At 41.4% G+C, this 20952-nt stretch overlaps 1 protein-coding gene across 8 annotated transcripts in view; it reads left to right on the forward strand.

Annotated features, from left to right (window-relative positions):
- dscamb (Down syndrome cell adhesion molecule b) overlaps positions 1–20952 on the forward strand; it is a gene marked incomplete at its 5' end in the record, with an annotated part of 110498 nt that overhangs the window by 48323 nt on the left and 41223 nt on the right. For all 8 annotated transcript variants that reach the window (XM_079225185.1, XM_079225183.1, XM_079225184.1 and 5 more), the window contains 2 exons: positions 20000–20146; positions 20512–20790. In XM_079225185.1, coding sequence (XP_079081311.1) covers positions 20000–20146; positions 20512–20790 — 426 coding nt within the window. The remainder of the gene's footprint in view (positions 1–19999; positions 20147–20511; positions 20791–20952) is intronic.

The raw sequence follows: 20952 nt of genomic DNA on the forward strand, positions 1-20952 counted from the left end.
GGATCGTCATGCATGCCCCGCTGCACTGCATCTTACAATGTTTTACGCCAAAGGCAGAGTGTCCTAAAGATGATACTTTTAATTGTCATTTTGAATGTTTTGCAAAAATAATCACTGTCACTAATGACATTTTAGATAAGGCTCTGTGACGTATCTCACTTGCACAATGTGATGTTTGGACTTCCTGAAAAACAGACATGAAAGATTTAAAATATAAAGAATTAAAATCTTAACTAATCCAAATATTAGGAGGTACTAAGGTAGCTTCTGTGCAGTAATTATTCTGGATTACATTTTAAATTCACTATGCTTACAAGGGACTAAAGCCAAGTAAAGGATTTGTAAATGTACACACCATGTATGGGACTTTAATCTGCTACACATGCTTTGCATTAACGGGGAGATTTTCATTTATTCCTTACTTATTTGGAGAGACTGCTATTTTGTGTGGGCATGTGGTCCTCTATAATCCCATACTGTGAAACAACTGGCTATTGTTCACCGATAACCTGGATGATCCCCAACATTAAATAATGCATTATGAGGACAGCAGTGTGTCTGTGTACCACACATAGTGTAGCACCAGAGATGTAGTGGAGGGTGGGACTGGTTTAGACATCTTTTCATTTTGTAAATCTGAGACATGACAACAACGAAAGTAACTATCGTAAAAACAGTGAAGGACAGAACAACTATAACAGTAAAAATCATAGTCAATATTGACAAAAACCTTTCCAAAACAGTATTTACAAAGTGCATTACAGATTACAAGGATGGACTTTGTACAACAAATACACAATTTTACCAAAAAAAAGATAGAAATATTAAGATCTAATCTAGAAATGATGGTCATTAGGAACGTATCCATTTGTTTTCTTTCATTCTTGCCTTCTAATTAATGACATCAATGCATTGAGTAATACCAAGATCACCATAAACCTGTATATTAAATATGATTTGGTTGTTCTATGGGAGTATAGTTTAAACTGAAGTAAAATCCCTTTCTTCTCGTGTAATAGTGCAGCATTGGTTGACACTAAATGGCTCCATTAACCATCAAATAGAGGTAATTTGTGTCACAATCCGACACCAGTGACAGGCTGCATCTGGCTGCACCCACTGTGTATTCAGATGAGCCAGGAGAGGCTGAGGGAGGGAAGACAAGGAAGGAGGAAGGGAGTCAGACGGAGGAAGAGGAGTGAGAGTGTGCAGCTTCCTCAGACAGCTGGTGATGTGCAGCTGTCTAGGAGGCTGGATTACTCCCTCAGTCGGCCCTCAGAGGGAGAGGCGAGAAGGAGAAGAAAAGAGTGAGAGAAAGAGAAATAAATAGAAACGAAGACTGAAATGGGGACAGAGAGCGAGAGGGATGAAGAGTGTGAAACAAAGGGGATTTGGGCAGTACAGAACAACGGAGAAACAGATGTGAGTTATTGAGATTGAGGAAGAGAGTGAGAGAAACATGCACGAGGGAGAATGACACAAATGTTCATCAGAGATAAAGAGCAGACGATGAGCGATCAAAACTCATCAAAGCAACCCTGAAGATGATAATCTATGAATACTTATAACCTTCTGCGTTTAAATGTCTTGAAATGGAATTTCAGTGATGGCCGTTTTGTTCCAGCAAATCTATAGTTAGTTAGTTGTATCTCTAGTTATACCTCTGCTAGCTGGCCACCTTTTTTTGTTACTCCTATTTTTGAGGGCATCATGTCTTTAATAAAATATAACACATAGACATAATGCCAGTGCAATACGAAAAGTGCATTTGAGATTTACAAAAACTATTTCACCACAAAGTCCATGAGTAGCTGAATCACACAATCTTCCTCAGCGGATAAAATGTTGAGATTGATAGTTCTTCTTTGAGCCTGGAAACAGCAGTTGACAAAAATAAGAAAGATTTTTATAATATTACATGGTTTTCTTCAGCAGATGGATGTTCTATAGTACTAAATAATATATGCAGGAAAATGCATTCATGCAACTTACACCAAAGACCAAAACTCTCTTCATATTATTATTAGGTTCCCAGGCCTACATCTCTATTAGGCCGGCTCAATGCTGAGGATAAATGTGCGTATGGTCCTCAGTGTTTGAGCTTTCTGCTGTGAATGCAAGCTTCATTCTTTGAGTCTGTCGTTAGCAGAAAAATGACTTCCCCCGGAAAAACCCCATTGAAACACGGCTCTACGTAAAGTCTGATTCTGAATTTGACTCAGTGCCGTGTCACCAGGAAAATGCTTCCTGTGCCTTTTGTTGCCAGTTAAGATTTTGATTCTGATCAAAGTGGACATGAGAGGATCTCTCGATCAGAACGTAACGGAGTGCGTGAGGCCGGTACAGGAGATCAGTAGCAGATGCTGCCAAAGAGCAGGAACAGTAGCTAGCTGGCTGGCAGGGTGGTGTAATAATCAGACTTCCCATGTGTTCCCCTCAGACTGAACTAATATAGTTTTTGCTGGGTAATGATACCGAGATGCGAGCTCACATTCCCCCGTAATTGATCCTGCCGGCTCCCGCCACAGACTAACGAGCTAAACGAGGAGGAAAACCCTCCTAGCATCTGGAGGATGAGAGCAGTAGAGAGTCACCAAGGGAGAAGAGGGACGGCTTACACAAGCAAATAAATGCATGCGAGTCAAACTAAGGCAAAAGACGGGGAAAAGCTTCTAAAACAAAGACAATGAGATTTTGATCCGTTGCTATGACGGCGGCATGCTGTAAGGAGATCAAAGCAGGTAGTGTAAAATGGTTGAAGAGTGCAGGAGCTGCTTGAGTATTCACTTTCTTTTTTCTCTCTATTCCAGAGAGAATGAGCAGAGAGAGAAAGAGAGAGCAGTGCGGACAGAGCGCCAGTGCACGCTACCTCTTTCATCTTTGACAACATCCACGGGGGGATTGGGCTATTGTGAATTTGGAGTGAAATATTTCAAAGGGCTGTTGGAGTAGAGCTGGGGCCGGGCTTCTTGGCTGGGTTCAGGCTGTGTTTCAGAGAGATGAAACACACCTGGTTCCCAGCCTCGCCTCTGATTAGACAAGGTTGTGTACCTCATGCCACGGGCACTCGCTGATTAATCTCGTCTTTATTTAATGACTGACTGATCGGAACAGATACTATTCTTCAAGCACATTTGTATCGGGCAAAGTAGATTTTTTGTCTTCGTTAACCTTTTTTCTTCTTTTTTTTCCGGTTTAGTCGTTTATTCATATTGTTTGTTTTCAGATGCAATAAAGAAAACATTGTTCTATTTTTTGATCAGCTGACCTTCGTGTCAAAGGTTGTGTCCTTTGGATTTATCTTAACTACTGTTGATAGATAACACAATAATCATGTTTTTCAACAGAAAATGGCATAATCGATATGCCTACAAACTGTATAGTACACATCCTCACGCACTATACACGGTCATGCTGTGTTCTGATACTGCAGAGCAAAAACCTAAACCTTTCTCTCTCTCTCTCTCTCTCTCTTTCTCTCTCTCTGTTCCATGCTCCCCTCGCCACTGTCTTGGAAACAGGTAAGTCTTATTGATATTCTAAAGTGAAAAATGTTGATTTGGTGTCCACAGAATGGGCTAATATCTGCACATTGTGAGAACGCTTGTGGTGCTTCTCCCTCGGCTTTTAATCAATATCTCTCAGATATACACTGCTCACGCTGTAGCAAATGAGGGGAAAGAGACAAACGAGCTAAACTCAGCAAAGCGTAAACAATGCCCATTTTGAAAGAGTGGGTGCCGGAGAAAGGCCCGGTCTGTGTGTGTTTATATATTTGTGTGTTTTTATCTGCATGTGTGTGTGTGTGTGTATGCAAGAAATTGCTTGCATGCGCCTACTGTTGTCTGCCGAAACGGAGATGGAAGCTGCTGAATATTCATGGCGTCTGTGCACGGTTGGGGCCGAGAGATAAGACGTTTATGTTCTGGCAGCCAGAGAAGGAAAGAGGGTGTGTGTGTGTGTGTGTGTGTGTGTGTGTGAATGGGGGTGGAGGAGAGAGAGGCCAATGGGCGCGGTGGAGATGTGTCGACATCAGTGGTTTAATGGTTTGAATCTAACTTGGGCCAATTAAAAGGCATGCCGCGTGCACCGAGGTGGGCTCCCATTCATTTCGGGGGAAATTGAGGTTGAAATGAGCCATTGTCGGGCCACGTGGCCACTGTGCATACTGAGCGGCAGGCCTGCAGTGGCTCTCCAAAACGGTGCATAGAGGACAGAAGAGACGCTTTGACTGTGGACAAGGAGAGGCAGTGTTCGCTTTGAGAAAGAGAGGAAGGAGAGAGGAAGGGTTGCACAGAGAGAGAGAGAGACAGAGAGAGAGAGAGACAGACAGACAGACAGAGAGCAAGGGATGGAGACAGATGCGGAGAGACAGAGGTAAAGAGGAAGAAGTAGGGAGAGAATGACAAGAGGCCAGAGAAGAAGGCACAGAGAGAATGACAAGTATATCAGGAAATAAGAGAGAAATGAACAAAGAGAGTGCAGAGAGGAATAGCTGATGAAAGATGAGGAGGACATAAGAGATGTAGGCAGACGGGGAGGAAGAAAACAACGCGCACTGATATAAAGGAAAAATGGTGAGGGGAAAGGAGACGGAGAGCAGAAGGAGAGACCCGTATGGATGCTTAGATTCACCGGGCTGTGGATGGGGGTTGCCTGGCTGGCTGGTATACAGTAGCTCTTGGCCTCCTGATGTCAGCTGGACAGCATGCGGAAGTGCTGACTGAGCCCCCCACACACACACACACACACACACACACACAAGAAAAAAATGCCTGCCAAGACAATGCCTGAAAATTGTACATCACAGCATATCAGGCAAATGTGTGTGTGCGTGTTTGTGTGTGTCATAGACGGGAGAGCTGCAAAATAACAGATGCCCCATCAGATCCCATAACCAGATAGCACAATTCCTGTCCGTGCCGTCACTCTCCATCCTCAGCGGTTTACAACATCGTTCCCCGATGAGTGCGTGTTTCCGACTGCTAACAAGCCCCTTGTCAAATAAAACAAGCTAACGTTTTTTCATCATCATGAGTCCTCAGCATCCAAATCCAGATTTGAGCTGTCAGAGGTGATTATGTCACGACGCAGTCCAATCGAGGACCAGAGCCACACCGCTCAGTGTGTATCACTTCCTGTTTGGCTCCCCTCCGTCCGCCAGTGTGATTGGATGATGGCTTGTATTCCTTTGAGGCTCCGAGCCATGGCGGCTGTGGAAGGAGTCGTCTACATGCAACCTTTTTTAATGCCAGACGTCACAGGCTTTAATGTCACACCCTGATGACAACGTGACATGGCAGGAATCGTTCGTGACTCCCCCCACCACCCGTCCCCCGCAGTGTGGGCTCGCTCACAGAACGCAGGGCCTCCTCATCAAGGATATTTCAGAGCAGAGTGGGGAACATTAAAAATCCTTGTGAGTGGTCTTGATGGAAGAAGAGCATTCGTACACAAGCTGCAATGACTGTGTACTTATATGAACGTATAAGTGTGGACGGGGAGTTATCAAGGCTAAATTAATCTCTACCGCCAGACACGCACACACATTAGTTTGAACTCTCAGCATCTCTGCGATTTTTTTTTCTTCTTCTTTTTGATATGCAGCTCTTTGACAAAAGTCTGAGTCTACCAGATACAAGGCACACTACTCAAAGCACAAAGAAAGGCCCTCTGTTATTGCAGGAGCACAGCTTTTGTGTTCAGAAAAAGAAAAGAAAACATCAATATTTCAAAACTTAACATTTTGGCAGAAGAGACAGAGGGCAGGAGGTGCAGACGTTATACAACAGGGAGCAAACAAGGTGGCTATGATATTGGTTAATGTTATTATAACAGCTGTCATGTACGAAGATGGATGAAAAAGCTCATTCAGACATTATTACCTTTTTTATAATGGAGGATGTTCTGTTTCTTCTTTTGCTTCAACATACAATGTTATTATGGATAGACCTTTTATAAAAGCTTCATGGAATATTTATACTGTTATATTTCTGAACAACCGACAAAATTGGCAAATTTAGCTTGACTGAGTGGATCAATTTCTTTCTCGAATATGTTGATGAAGTCATCTGCAGACATCACAGACTTGTCCTGTCTGAATCTCCTGCTATGAGAGAGGACATGTCCATTCCTCATGTGTATCTGACATATTGTAAAAAGTTGGCAAGTTTTACCAGGGGTTAGGGTTTGTTTTCATATAGTTCAGTAGTTTGTGTCTTAACCTTTACATCAACTAATGAGAAAAAAAAGGTTAAAGAAATTACATTTTGTTTATAATAACACTTTAGGCTGGAGAGTAAAGACACCAACACTAACACTGCACTTTAAACAATCAACACGGTCCATCCAGGCACTGGTGTTACAAGCAGCTAACGAGCAGCGTGTCTCTTGTTGCTTTACACTAAAAACGTCGGCTTTTACAGTTGCTTCATCAGAAGCTCATAAATAAGCCCCGACAGGCCGATGGTCCACCCTCAAAGATGACTTCCTGTGCCGGATTACAGCCCGGCGGAGGAGTGTGTTTGCTGACTGAGCTTGATTGACGTCTGTCTGACCCTCCTGTTAGTTTCGTCGAAGCTGTTTCGGATGGTAGAGGTCACACTTTTATCAGCTAACAGGCATTTTGACTGGTCACAGTTGGGAAAAGCACCGGTGTAACTGATAACATTAATGATGGTGTGTCGTCAAACCAGCTCGCAAAATGGAATAAAATGATGTATAAAATGAATTAACATGAAAATCGGTTTGCCATGTGTACATCACACATCTTGCTCAAAGTGCAATAACATGCCTCAGGCTGGTCTAGAGTGAGATCCTGCACGTCATGTGTTTCCTGGAGCTCCGATACTCCTGCCCTTCTCCTCTAGTCCCTCTCTTCCTGTCTTCACATTTTCTGACTTGCTCTTTCCGTCTTTGTTGTCTTCCTCTCTCTGCAAACACTGACTTTTAGTAGCAGCTGCATATCGCACGCACACACAAGTACTCTCTCCCGTCATGTCTTCCTCTCCCTCACACCCTTGTGGCCTTCTCTCTCAGGTGAATTAGGGCCAGAGGCGCGTGTGTAATCCTGAATATGTTTCTGAGCATTTTAAATTTCATTTTTTATTTTTAAATTGCCAATGTACTGTCGGTAATATTCAGTTTAGAGTCTTAACGGGATCGTTCGTCTTGTTATTGCTCAGTAAAATTCAGAAGGCACATGTAGAGAATGTTTATTGCATCTAGCAATCATGCGATCTTAAAAAACAGGGGAAAAAATGAAATAATTTGCATTTCAAAATGTTCTCTTTGATTGTGATAAAACTCTACACTGGCCTTTGCAACTTCTGTTTCGAAAATATTGTTTAAAATGTTTTACTAGCTGGCTAAATGTAAAATAATATTAGCAAAGTATGTTCTTAACAGGACTGCATATATGCTGACCTTTTCCTAAAGCTTTTAAAAGGGCAGACATCAATAATACTATATTCTCCAATCTCTGTTTAATTTATGACAAAGGCTGTCAATACTTTTGATAGCATGTGAAACAATCGATAGATAGATTTATATCCTGTTCTTTAGGGTACTTGAGGGCATTTAGGCAAAGATGGAGTGCAGGGTAAACCTGCCATAACTTAAATTTGTTTTGTTTACTTCTTTGTGTTACAGAGAACGGCTCTTCAGGAGTGACTATGTTTTTAGTTTTTACTGGTGTCCACCTCTGATGCTCAACTCTGAGAAAGGAAGGATAGCATCTTTACTCAGTGAAGACGCAAGCTGTATACACCATGAATATCTATTGTTGATATGGATTTGAAAATAATGTCAGATTGCATCACAGGTTGTGTATTACAGGGATTGACCCGCAGCTTGATAGTGGAGACTTTTTAGCAGTGTGTTCGGATCGATGGTGTTGCTATAGCTCGGGGCAGACTCGCTGCTCGCTGACAGGCATGTGTCCGTGAAGTCTGGAGCAGAGAGGAATCCAGACCTCACGGTAAGGAAACAACAAAACAGCACGCTGGATCTCCATCAATTTTCCAATATGAGCACATTACAGTTTATGTAAGTTTAAGTTATTCATTGATCTTTAAATATATATTTAAGGTTTTTATAGAATGTAAAAGACATTTTTACTTGTTATTTTGAGAAAATCACAGGTGTTACTAACAGCATTAATGTGACCGTGCGTGCACAATACCACGACCTTGACACTGGAGCAGCTAAATGTAATTTTCTATGATTACTTTTATTATTAACACCTAGGGCTCTATCCACACACGCAAACATATCTTCCATGGAATAGACCAATATATATATATATTGATATTTATTCATATATATATATGAAATATGGAAACCCTTTTTGCTGATTAAATGTTTGGGTAAAATAAAAATAAATGTTTTGATTTGTGTCTAAACACATTATACATGTTAGAAAATAATTGCTGAAAACATGTGAAGACTGTGTGTTTAAGTTAAGTTTTTGTGGAGGCCTGAAACCCCGGCTCGATGACGCACTGGAGAGCCATAAAAGAGTTACTCATCAGAGGAACTGCATGTTTACTCACACTCGCTATTACAGAATTACATTTTAAGGATGATAACTTTTTGACATTTGGATGTAGCAAAGTAAATATAACTATATATGTAATCTCAGAAAAAAATCTATGGGTTTCGTCCAACTGAGAGAAAAATATGACCAGTATGGTGTGAAGCACACAGCCCAGGGTTTCATACAGTCTTAACTACTTAGTGCATATCGAACAATACTACACTCGAAATACAATCGTAGTCAGAAGCTCAGCAGTGGCTTACTCTGCACAGACTCCTCTTGTATATATCGCTAATGTGGATTTCTTTCAGAAACATGCTCGATGAGATGGATCGGAGGGTCAAGATCTTGGCATTGGTTGTCTCCCCGGCAACGAGTGAGGCCTGAAGTATTGTCTCATTAGTGCATTCTTTACCGTTGCAGAGTAGCGGGGAAGCAAGAGGTTTGTGAGTGTCCACTAGTCCACATGTCAGCGTTGGAGCTGTTGGCAGCAGTTCTCAGTCGTGACATTAGTGTACAGTAGCTGCAGGACAAAACACATTTTTCCTGGTGATTTGTTGCTCCTGTGTTTGTGTGTTGTTTTTGTTGCCGTGTGTAGTGCATGCGTGCATCTTGTCAGTGTGTAACACTGCAGCACATCCAAGTGCAGTCTGTCTTTATTATACTGTATGTGTATATCAGTGTGGCATAGTGTGTGTGTGTGCTTTGGCTTGTGCAGAGCAACCCAAAGAATCGATTATTGAGGGGGCCTGACAGCTCTGCTCGCCGGATGCAGCAGAATACATACTGTAGCAGGGGAGCGCCATCAGTTGCCCTGACAACACCAGCGCCTGTCAACACCTCCGTCTTAATAGTGACAAATTGTACTTATTACATCAGCGTTAATTCCCTCCGATCTCCCTCAGATGAAGATACTTAGCCCCGTGCTGATCAAATTGTGTCAGCATAATTACTGGGAACAGAACCCTATTAAAAACCAGGGCCTCAGACGCACTGTCCAGACTCATCCACAGGCCTATCACTCAACATGCATCTCTGCGTAGGAAGTGAGGGAGGAGGGTGGGGTGAGAGGGTAGAGGAAGGCAGGGAGATGGGAAAATGAGGGGGCTGAGGAAGGAGGGAGGATGTGTTATTCTGAAGCAGTTGTATGCACAAAAGCTGCTGGAGTCGTTCACCTTTCACATTTTTCGACTGATGCACTCGCGCTGAATCCTCGAGAGAAAAGTCTTCAAAAATCGTGCATTAGTCATAAAGGGTAGCTGGAGAATTTTACAAACAACTTATTAAAACTTTCTCAACAACATGTAGTGGTGTAGATTGTAAATACACTTCAGCAAGACATAATAGTTTACAAAATGGCAGATGTTGTTTCTGCTCAAGATCTTTAAAGCTGCCATAATCAATACTTTTTGACTAAGATGATGTATTCGATCGATGGCTAGTTATATGTGAAAGTGGTCTCTGGTCGTGAATTGTCCCTCAGCTCTGCGGAGTGTTTTTAGCGTCTGTCGGCTCATTGTTTTGGGTTGGTTTTATGTTTTGGTTCGCCCTCACCGCTTGTTGTTTACAGCCCCAGCATGCAGCTGTTTTCAGTAAAACAGCTCTAAAAACCCACTGTGTGCTACTTGTCCAGCACCAAACAGCAGAAAGACAAAGTCAGCCACTAGCTGGTGAACATAGTGGAGCAATAAGCAGCTAAAGAGTCAGATATTTCCCTCAGGAGTAGGTGGAGACCAAAAACGGAGCTAAAAGCAGAGTGAATATTGGACTTATTTGCCAGGTGACCAGAACACAACTTAAAATGTTGGTGTAAAATATGAAAATGTATATCATACCAACTTAAAGGGTGATACTATGTCAGGTTTATAGCTTGTTTTTGCAGGTTATAATATTCCTGAATTGGACATTAGTTATTCATTAATTACATAGAATCATAGCAATTCTACATTCCCTACAGATTTACCATCAAAATATTTAACGCTAGAAATCTATACACATAGGGGGGTATGAATGAATATTGCCAAAATGGGAATCTCCTTCTCCCCAAAGTGAGAGGAAATCATTGTTTGATGGAGCAATTCCATTTATCTGTCGGGAAGGGGCATTTTTGGGAAGTCAGATGAGGAAACACGGGGTCCCTCGGGGGAGAAGTCAGTAAATGTGGACTATACAAAAAACAAATGATTAAAATTTGAAATTTCATTAAAGCTTCAGCCTAGTTTTACAATAACTGCAATTACCATAAGCAATTTTCACAGCTCTATAGATATGGATTTAGCATTGCCAGTAGCTCAACAGTAAATTAAGTCTCTCTCTCTCTCTCTCTCTCTCTCTCTCTCTCTCAGTGTGTGTTGGTCTTGAATGGTGCTGGAATGGAATTCACAAATTAGTGTCGTCTGATGGAAATGTGCTAATTGCTGTTGTTAAGCTGCTGCAATAATTAGGTTATGATGGCAGACTGCTACACATGTTGCACACACACACACACACACACACACACACACACACACACACACACACACACACACACACACACACACACACACACAACCGAGCAGCCCAAAACCAACATGCTCTCTCCCCAGTATGGTTGAAATAGAAGGCTAGATTTAATTACTCATTTTACTATCCATCTGAGTGTAATTTTCCAGACATTGAGTCAAACGCAGAGCGCAACAGATGACAACAGTTTCTCCTGTTGGTAAGAGAGATGTTTTTCTTTTTAATTACAGTAGACTGTAATGCAGTAATGCAAAGTAAATGATTAGATTAGTTAGCTGGCCATTTGGCTGTGGAAGCAAGACATGTAGCAAGACAACGCATCAAGGGAGGAGGGTCAAATTGGTGCAGTATGAGCTGATATTGTCTTCCTGCTCGAGGCTTTTCTTTTCCTGCAACTCTTGTTGCAACAGTTGTTGTGAGCTCCAGCATTGTCTTCTTTCTATCCAGGTGACCAGTCTACAAAGAACACGTGAGCCCGCATATGAATTAGACAGCAGGCCTACAAACCCACAATGTACTGCATGCACAATGCAGGGCTCCATTTCCAGCCATCCGGCTCCATTTTGTTTGTTCTTCGTTCAAACTTGTTTGCCATCAATAGCATGAACATCTAAATAGTGTCTAAACCTAAATAGCCAGGTCTTTCAACATGTTATACTGTAGCAGTGAGTGACCAATGACTTTCATCATCTTTAGCATGATATTGTTAAGGCTACTTTCTTGACGGGGTGCAGTGTGACATGGTTGCATCTGATTGTGCAAGGAGAGGATATTGGTGGCCCAACACTTAAGGTGAATAACATGCTGGTTATGTTATGGCAAACACTTAAATGGTTTACACCGGTGCATTTTGACTGCCTGACTGAAACACCCTCTTAAACGTCTGTTGTTGTTTGGACGCTGCTGTCCTGACATTCTTCAATGCACATACCTGCTTAGCAACATGCTGTTTAATGGCTCTGGGCTTCAGCAGCGATTACTGGATCGCTAACCTCATCAAAGACATCAACAACCCCCCGACTATTGAACCTTGGAGACCCGACTTTCTTTTTCAGCAGTTCTTTTGTGATGTGTGTGTGTGTGTGTGTGTGTGTGTGTGTGTGTGTGTGTGTGTGTGTGTGTGTGTGTGTGTGTGTGTGTGTGTGTGTGTGTGTGTGTGTGTGTGTGTGCTTCCCTGCAGCCAAGCTCAGCAAGCAACTATACATTCAAATGTAAAAAATATTCACAGCTTTGGACTGCATGTTGAGCTTAGCTTTGTTATTGGCCACATGCATTGCAAGGCCATCATTGATGAGTCTTTCCTCAGTTCACACTCTTTTCACAAAGTTCAGTGTTTAGTAACATCAGTAAAAATAATCATATGAAAGAGCTTGCGGATTCAAATTAAGTAAATACAAAAATATGAACAGACAGTGCTGAAGATAGATTACAACACTGCTATATATGAGGGTCACTGGGGTCACTGTGTGTCTGCCTCAAGTCTTTGTTTTTTCTCCTTTAGTTACCATAATAAATCTTTCTTTATTGCTCACCATTTCATGCCTTTGTGTCCACTAAACCTCAATATTCAGTAGCAATCTGACCAGAACCAGCAGCAAGTAAATACGACGGGGTCACATGATTTATTAAGATGACATCTTTCACTTGTTTAGTTGTTCATTAAATATGAATTGTTCATCTCATGGCAGTTGGACATTTCTTGCATGGATTGCAACGCAGAAATTATTTATGATGAATGAAAACCCATTTTTAATTTAAAAGATCTGTGGTGTAACACTGACAGTCACTGCATTTCACTCTGCATCTTCAGGACAGTTTCTCGTTGAAAAAACAAAGAAGTTAAATATAATTAAATACCGCATGACATTTGAGTGTTATTTTAACAAATTAAGTTTGAGTGACTCTTGGCCTTAACTGGTGTTTGGTTGTAGTTGTAACAGCTGGAATACGAAGCAATGCCGATACGAGTTATACTTGCATCCAGATTTGTTGATGATGCTCCAATGACTCTTGGAACATTGAAACAAAGGGATCTTTTCAGGGAAATATACAATGAAACAGTTTCTTATTCTTTCTTATTTTTCCAAAGAGCCTTCAATGGCAGCAATTTCATATCCTTAAAATCCAAAGTCTCACAATATCTTTACATTCATTGTGCTGAAGTTTTATATATGTATGATACATGCTATACATATATTCATACCTGTGTATAATAGTTAATGTTCATATATACTTTGCTCAGCTTTCTTTTTCTGGTTTTTAGCTGTTACGTCTATTTACATATTAAGTACTTTGAAAGTCAACTTTATTGTTTGCTTGTATGTGCATTATTAGTTTTTCCCTGATATCTTTGTCTTGTAATTGTTCTAAAAAGCTGTCGAACTATATTTTTTATTGCTGTAATTGTATTTCCCCTCTAAATGATCAATTAAAAATACATTCAGTGATTTAAATAATTAAACTGATTTCATTTGAATACACTGATGTTTAAAGAAGGTGAAATATAGCTTTGGGATCAACGTCGAGGTAAAGTGAGGTGTTTACTCAATGTGGGCGTTTGAGACTGCAGGATTTCATTGCAGTGTTCTGACACAGCCAACCACTGTTTTAGCATTCAGGACACAGAGGGAGAGGCAGAGAGGGGGAGAAAGAGAGAGACCAAGCTGAGGAGAGAGAAGAAGCAGGAGAGGAAGTAGAATGAGCCAAACAGGAACACAGAGGGTTTTTGAGGCTGAATAAGAGACAGAGAGTCTCTGATGCCAAAACTTTCACTGAACCAAGGATGCCTTCTTCCCTGAGGCTTCAATGGCAGCTCTGTCATTTACTTGTGTCCCTAAAATCTATTCACACAGCAGGTGCATTGAGAGAGAGAGATTTTTTTTTTTTACAGGTGCTGAAGGCGTTCTCATTTTACCTGTATTTAATAGAATTAGTTTAAACTTATATTTGCAAGATACTCTGCATTTGTTATGGTCTCATCATGTTGTTTGTTCTGCGGTGTCTCAACAACTATTTTGAGTGGTGTGCGTCATTGGCCAGATGATGGCACAATAAAAGTAACTTTATATTTTAACTGCCAACTCCTAAACTATATGATCTAGGATTGATTGTTTTCTTCTTCTTCAGATTCCCTGCCTCAAGACAAATACACCACACACTCTGTTTTTCATGATTATTTTCCCACCACTTAGATTTTCATGTAAAATCCATTTTCATTGGGGTTTTTTTCACCAAGCTATTAGACTCATCTTGAAAGTTTGAAGGACATGACAAACTGCCTACTTAACCGCAGTGTTGAAAATCCATATTGTTTGGCTGTGACATACAAACAAAAGTGCAACAGACAACATTTGCTTCAGATCGAGTGACTCCAACAGATCAGCCACGCAAAGGAGACTTTGTTGCTCTCTTTCCATTTTCATTTCACTAAAAATATTATTTGTTCTTTGACCGGTTTCAATTAAATTCAAATGATTTTGTATAGTCCAAAATCACAAACCACAAAATGTCGTATGATTGCTTTACAATCTTACGACATACTCCGTCCCCTGACGTCACATCGGAACTGGAGGAAAGGAAAGAAACCTCAGGGAGAGCAACAGTAGGATCCCTCTGCCAGGATGGACACAAGTGCAATAGATGTTAAGTATCAAGTTGCTCTTCCATTACTGTACTGTGGCATCAGAGCGGGTTGTATCCATTGATTTAAAGAGGGTTGCAGTTTGACCATTAGCATGTCTTTTTATTGATTCCAGAGTCATCATGTTAATTAAATGGATCCAAGAGAGAGCCAAAGTGTGTGCATTCACCTGATGGTCTGCTCTATGCAGTAGCTCAGTTTGACACCTACAGTACGCTGGCTTTAGTTCAGGGTGATGTGTGTTCTTCAGCAGTGCATAAGAGTCATTACATATGGCTGTTGATTACATATGATCATTTAAATAGCCAGGCAGATTAACGATAGGTCTTTCATGGTTTGTTCTGCAAGTCATAGCAGTCCTTTCAGTTCCTCTGCATGCAGCCTTGCAGCCCCGAGGAGCTCTGCGGTGGAGAGGTCATGCCTGCGATCTGACCTCAATCAGCTCAGATTAAAGCCGTGATCAGACGCCCTGTTTCGCAATGCAACATACCCTCCCCGACTCTGAGCAGGCAGGAAGAAGTCTGAGAACGCAGACGACAGAACACTCCTCTGACATTACCACCACAGGTGTCAATGCAGTGTTTCCTCTCTTGGTTTAGGAGCATTGTATACCACTGCGGAAGGAATGCTCTGTATTCAGGTTAACAGCACACCGATAGCAGTTTTAAGTAATATTTGAGCTTTACAAAAATGGATGGGTGGTGCATTTTTTTTAATAACAGATGCAGTCTGCAGTAAGCCCACGATAGATAGCTATCTGTTTTTAATTTTAAATTAATGTCGGAAGTGACTCAGGAGAGTTGAAGTGGGCCAGAGAAGCTAGCACACAGACCTGGAACATTCAAAAGCCCATTTATCATCTCTCTCTCTTTGCTGACCCGACTAGAACTGGGTCCCTCCTCACTGTCTGACTCATAGTGTACTGAGAGCCAGTCCCACCTTCCTCTTTAAACAACAACTCTGACTCACCGACTCACCCTTTATAGGAGAGACTACTCTGTGTGCGAAACATCTCCATCCTATTGCAGTCAAACTGTGTCATATCATTTGTGTAATATCAGTGTTGCCTGACATAAACAGAAAATATGCATCGACAGAATATGGTCTTATGAAGTATAATCCATATAGATGTACACAAAATGCAGGTTTTTAATTTATCTTGTGAAATGTCTCAACATTTTGAAGCACCATTTTTGGATTCCAAGATGATGAATCCTAATGTCTCTTGTAATCATATAATATTCCTATGTCCTATGACACACAAGTTCACATTTGTAGTTTTGAGGTAAATCTACTGGATGCAGCATAACATTTGGTTCAGATATTCATGTTTTAATAACTTCTGTGATGGCCTGATTTTTCTCTTGCCATAATCTGTTTACGATTATATTCCTGCAAAACTAACGACGTCCCATCAGCCTCAGCTGTACTGCCTCTTTAGTGCTAATTAGCAACACGCTGAACTAAGAGGTTGCACATGATAAACATTAGCATGTTAGCGTTGCAAGGCTGTGCAGCCTAACAGCCTAACAGCGTCAAAGAGCATAGACTTTTCAGGTGACTCCAGATGCTAAAGTATGTATTTATTAGTGGTAATATGACTGCATTTTGCATTGGTGATCAGAATAAACCTATTGGCAGTTCATAACTAATTCACTCAAGTATAGATTGACAGCTAAGATCTGACCAGCGTGGCTCTCATTTAAATCACAGCGACTCCAGAGCGTCTGTCGGCAGTGAGGATGCTGTGACTCTAGCTCATCTGTACGTCGGGGCTTATTTAGCCTGCTGAGAGTGAGAGCCCGCTGTTCGTATTAGATTCTGTCTCTGGCAAAGTGGGGATGATTAGATAAAGTGTGTGTGGTGGAGTGGAGCACTTTTTCACTTTACAGTAGCAGTGGCTGTGAATGAATGGAGAGAAGGGCTCCACTTTCTGACAATAACGCTGAAATCTCTGTCCAGAGGATGTTTTAATGCATCTGGGAACTGAGGCCTCAATTACTGCCTTAATTAATCCATAGCAGTTTATACACTTCACTGCACTACACGTTTAGCTTTTTTAGTGTTTAAAATACATTGTGCATAGTTTCTTACTTGACATACTGGCATTTTGGACGAGGCAGTGAGCAAGTTAAAGACAAAGCAGTGGAATTAAAGGGAGCGGGTCGCGGAGAAGAAATACAATAGCTCTCATTTTGAATCCCCTCCCCACTGTAGCGTCCCCTCTGCCTGCACTTCATTCTGTCATAACACAATAACTGAGCTCTGACGTCTTAAAAGGCATTGCAGGAGCATAGAGGTGCTTGAAGGGAAAATTGCAGCAGCTCACAGCGGCTGGAGTGAAATACCATTTTGTCTCACTCAAGATGGATTCCACAGTGAGATTTCAGAGGACCAGTACAGAATCAAAATGGAGAAGCCAGAAGGGAGGAGTGAAATAAGGGCTGTGTGTGTGTGTGTGTGTGTGTGTGTGTGTGTGTGTGTGTGTGTGTGTGTGTGTGTGTGTGTGTGTGTGTGTGTGTGTGTGTGTGTGTGTGTGTGAGAAGTGGACAGCTTTGGAGAAGTCTGAATTTTGTTTTTGCTGCTGCTTGGTGATATATATTTTTCAGGGTTTTCACCTTTTACAGATGGAGTGTTATTTATTTGGGAGATATTTCTAGTCTTTTCTTTTTGCTGTTGTGGTACTGACACAGCTACCTATGATCAGTTACAAAGAAGTCTGAAGCATTAATTAAACATACTGAAATATAAGGACAGAAAAACAAAATTAAATAATAAAAAAAGAAATCTCCCTCTGCTCTGCACAGACAAAAAGAGCAAAGGCGATGATCATAAACAGTAATGTTTTTTTTCTGCATCTGGCCCCCTCAACCTCTGAGAAGATTTCCTCCCACCAATCGTCTCGCACACTGGCATGCATGGCTGCCGGCATCAGCACACACACACACGCACACGCACACAGTCACACCCTCTTTCTGTCTCTTTATAGATTCCACTTGCTGGTTGCCCATCTAACAGCCATGTATGTAAACCAGTGAAAACCCTTCAGGACATCAAATCTGTGGAATCTGTTGTCGGTTCTATCTAGGTCAACGCTTACAATAGCTGTGCAATTTTCTCTTCTTCAGCCGCCTCGCTCTGTATTCCCCCTGTTTGCTTAACCCCACAAGGTTGATTTTCCCTTGCATGTATAAACATCAAAAATGCATATTAAATGTAAGCATATTAAGCATGCTTTGCTTCTTTCATACATATTAGTCTCAAGTGGAATATTAAAACATGTAGCGGTTTGATGTTAACATCTAATGTTTGAAGAAAATTACATTTAGGTTCTTTCTCATTAATATTTGTTCAGCTAATTGGTTTGGACTGAGCAGTAATTCTGTCTGGTAGCACAGAAAGTCAACACAGCAATGTGAAATGTAGGGGAAACAGTGCAATTATGTATAGCAGTTGTTTTTGCTCTGATCTATAGGGCATGGTGTTATGTGACCTAAGGGAGGTGACATCTAGTTTGTTAACCCGCACAGAAAAGAAAAAACCTCTGCACCTGCTTGTCCATGCATTTTTCATAGCATCTTAAAATGTCAAATTTTTTTTAGACCATTTTGACTAAAAGCACAACACTAAATATTCAAACAGCACCAGTTTAACATAAATAAGCAGATGAATTCAAAACCTTTGCTAATTTTTGCTTTTGTCCGACAGGCCACCCTCTTTCGTATCCTAAATCTAAACAACACATCTTACATGTTAAATGTCTGTTTTAGAGAAAAATCACCAGAAAGCCCGCAGCTCGCCTTGTTAAAGTTAAATGAATTACCCACTGCTAATCTACTTTAGCTGCTCCACACCGCCCCAGTTCGTTCTACTTTTGGATAAATCGCTGATGCGACTGCCTTCAGACACGGGTGCAATCAAAATCAAATATGCAGAGAGAATTCCTGCTTATCTAAGCAGTCAGAAATCTAACCTCAACCAGACTTTACCAGCGTCGTTGTCACGTATCATCTTCTTCATTATCCACATGCCGTAGGTATCAGTAGTTAGACGTCCAGGTATATTGTTAGACCTTAATTGTGGAAAAACAACTTCCGACCTTGATGATCCATCACGGTAAACACAACGCTTTAATTTATTTTTGTATAAGTTTCCCTGTTAACGTCATAATGCCACATTTTTCATCTTAATATTATGTTCCGCTCTGCTTACTGTCAATGAGCACAAGATGAAATAGAAACCTCCTCCTGGAAATAATCCCTCATGAAACATGTCACCCAACAAACTAATTAGTCACATACATGTCTTTTTTTTGTCATCTTTTATTAGCTTGGCGAGCAGCTAATTTTGCAGTGTGAAATGATCACAAATTAGTGAATATCTTTGCTCTGTGTGTTGTTTAGTATTCCACACAATCAGAAGGTAGAGGTGCGAAGTAGATGTCGGCTCTCTTAAAATGTGTCACACTGACGTGCAGAGCATAATTAGCTTCAACCCTGTGACGTCACTGTGCCGTGTTTTTCTCGCGGACCCCGTCAACATTCACTGTGGCCGCCTCTCCTCGGTCCTTAAAGGCTCCCTAAGCTGCCTCTGTCTTAGCATGCCCACCGCTGTGCACTGAAGACAATCTCCTGTAAATTGCTTTTTCGATCAGTTTTGACATCAATCTGCTCCCATGGGAATGTGGGCATTCATGTGATGGCGGAGTGGAGGGTTTCTTTCCTTATGGATGTTGACAACCCCACTCAGCCTGGTTTGATCTGCAGAATTAACATAATATTACCCTACATACTGAACTGGCTGTGACAGCCAAAGAGGGATTGGCTCTCGATGCCAGACATTGGCGCCAGTGAGGTTACTGCAACGGCAGAAGTCAAAGACGAGACAAAAAAAAACTGTTCGGGCGGCAAATATTTGATATGATGTGATTTCATATTATTCTGGATACATTGTGTGTTTCATCATCCAATAATTAACAGTATTAGTACAAATATTGGTATACTTATCTGGAGAAGTTTAAGTCTCATTCCACAGCAAATATCTGGTAGTTTATTTACACAAGATAAATATTTTTTTATTTTGCTTCAGTAAACTCTCATGTAGATATAAAGAATAACCTCAAAAGGCTTTGTGTGCTGTGAGATTCAAACTTCGACAGATTTTCCCTGCTCTCTACAAACACCCCATAGAGAAAGAAATGCCTGTGTTGCGGCAGGGTGAATAAATTCTTTATAATGTAGAAGTTGTTTTGATCCTACATAACAACCACACAACTGCCGACTTTCATGTGTTTCGACTTGCTCCTTTTTAATCTTTTCCAGGACAAAGACATCTCATCACATCCACGGGAGCCTTGTATATTCTGGACGTCCTGCCTGAGGATGGGCTGAATAACTATCGCTGCACGACACGCCACCGCTACACCGGCGAGACTCGTCAGAGCAACAGTGCGCGTCTCATTGTGTCAGGTCAGTACTGGAGTCCAAATGGATTCAATTTAATCTTAAAGGCCACAAATACAGGTCAAATAAACAAGGAGAAACTATTTTGGATACTTCGTGTCGATAATTTGACAAATGAGAGCCGTTTTGCATTTAGCAATTAGATGCATGAAGGGATAAAAAAAAAAAAAGGAGCAATCCATGGTGCAGTCTCTGATTTGACTGTGGGGGACAATTTTCGGAACACACTGTTCCTCTCTCCTCTCCCTCACATAACCGAATATTCAGTATATAGAACAGAATCGTGACCCCAAGAATCAATATTGGATTACACTGTCAAGCGCCTGGCAGCGCTCACCACTAATTAACACTAAATTCTCTGCTCCTTCCAGACCCCACCAATGCTGAGCCAGGCATCTTGGATGGCTTTGACCAGCGAGAGGTGATGATTAATCATCAGGTGGAGCTGCCCTGCAAGGCCTCAGGCTACCCAACGCCCAAATACCGCTGGCTGAAGGACAACAGCCCTTTGGAGCCTGACAGTCGCTTCCGCCAGACCGCCACCGGGTTTCTGATAGAAAGCACACAGCCCAGTGACTCTGGGACGTATGTTTGTGAAGTGTGGAACATTTATGGCAACGCGGAGGTGATGGGGCGCCTGTATGTCAAACGTAAGTCTTTTATTAAAAGGAAGGAATCCTCTTTATGACTGTTGATTCATGCATTAGTTGATCAACAAGATTTACTGACAATAGTTCTGATCAAAATGTTTTTATCAAGCAAAAAGGACAAACATTTGCACCTTTGCTGCTTCTCATATGTGAGATTTGCTG

The sequence above is a fragment of the Taurulus bubalis genome, assembly GCF_910589615.1.
Source record: "Taurulus bubalis genome assembly, chromosome: 10".
Taxonomy (NCBI): domain Eukaryota; kingdom Metazoa; phylum Chordata; class Actinopteri; order Perciformes; family Cottidae; genus Taurulus; species Taurulus bubalis.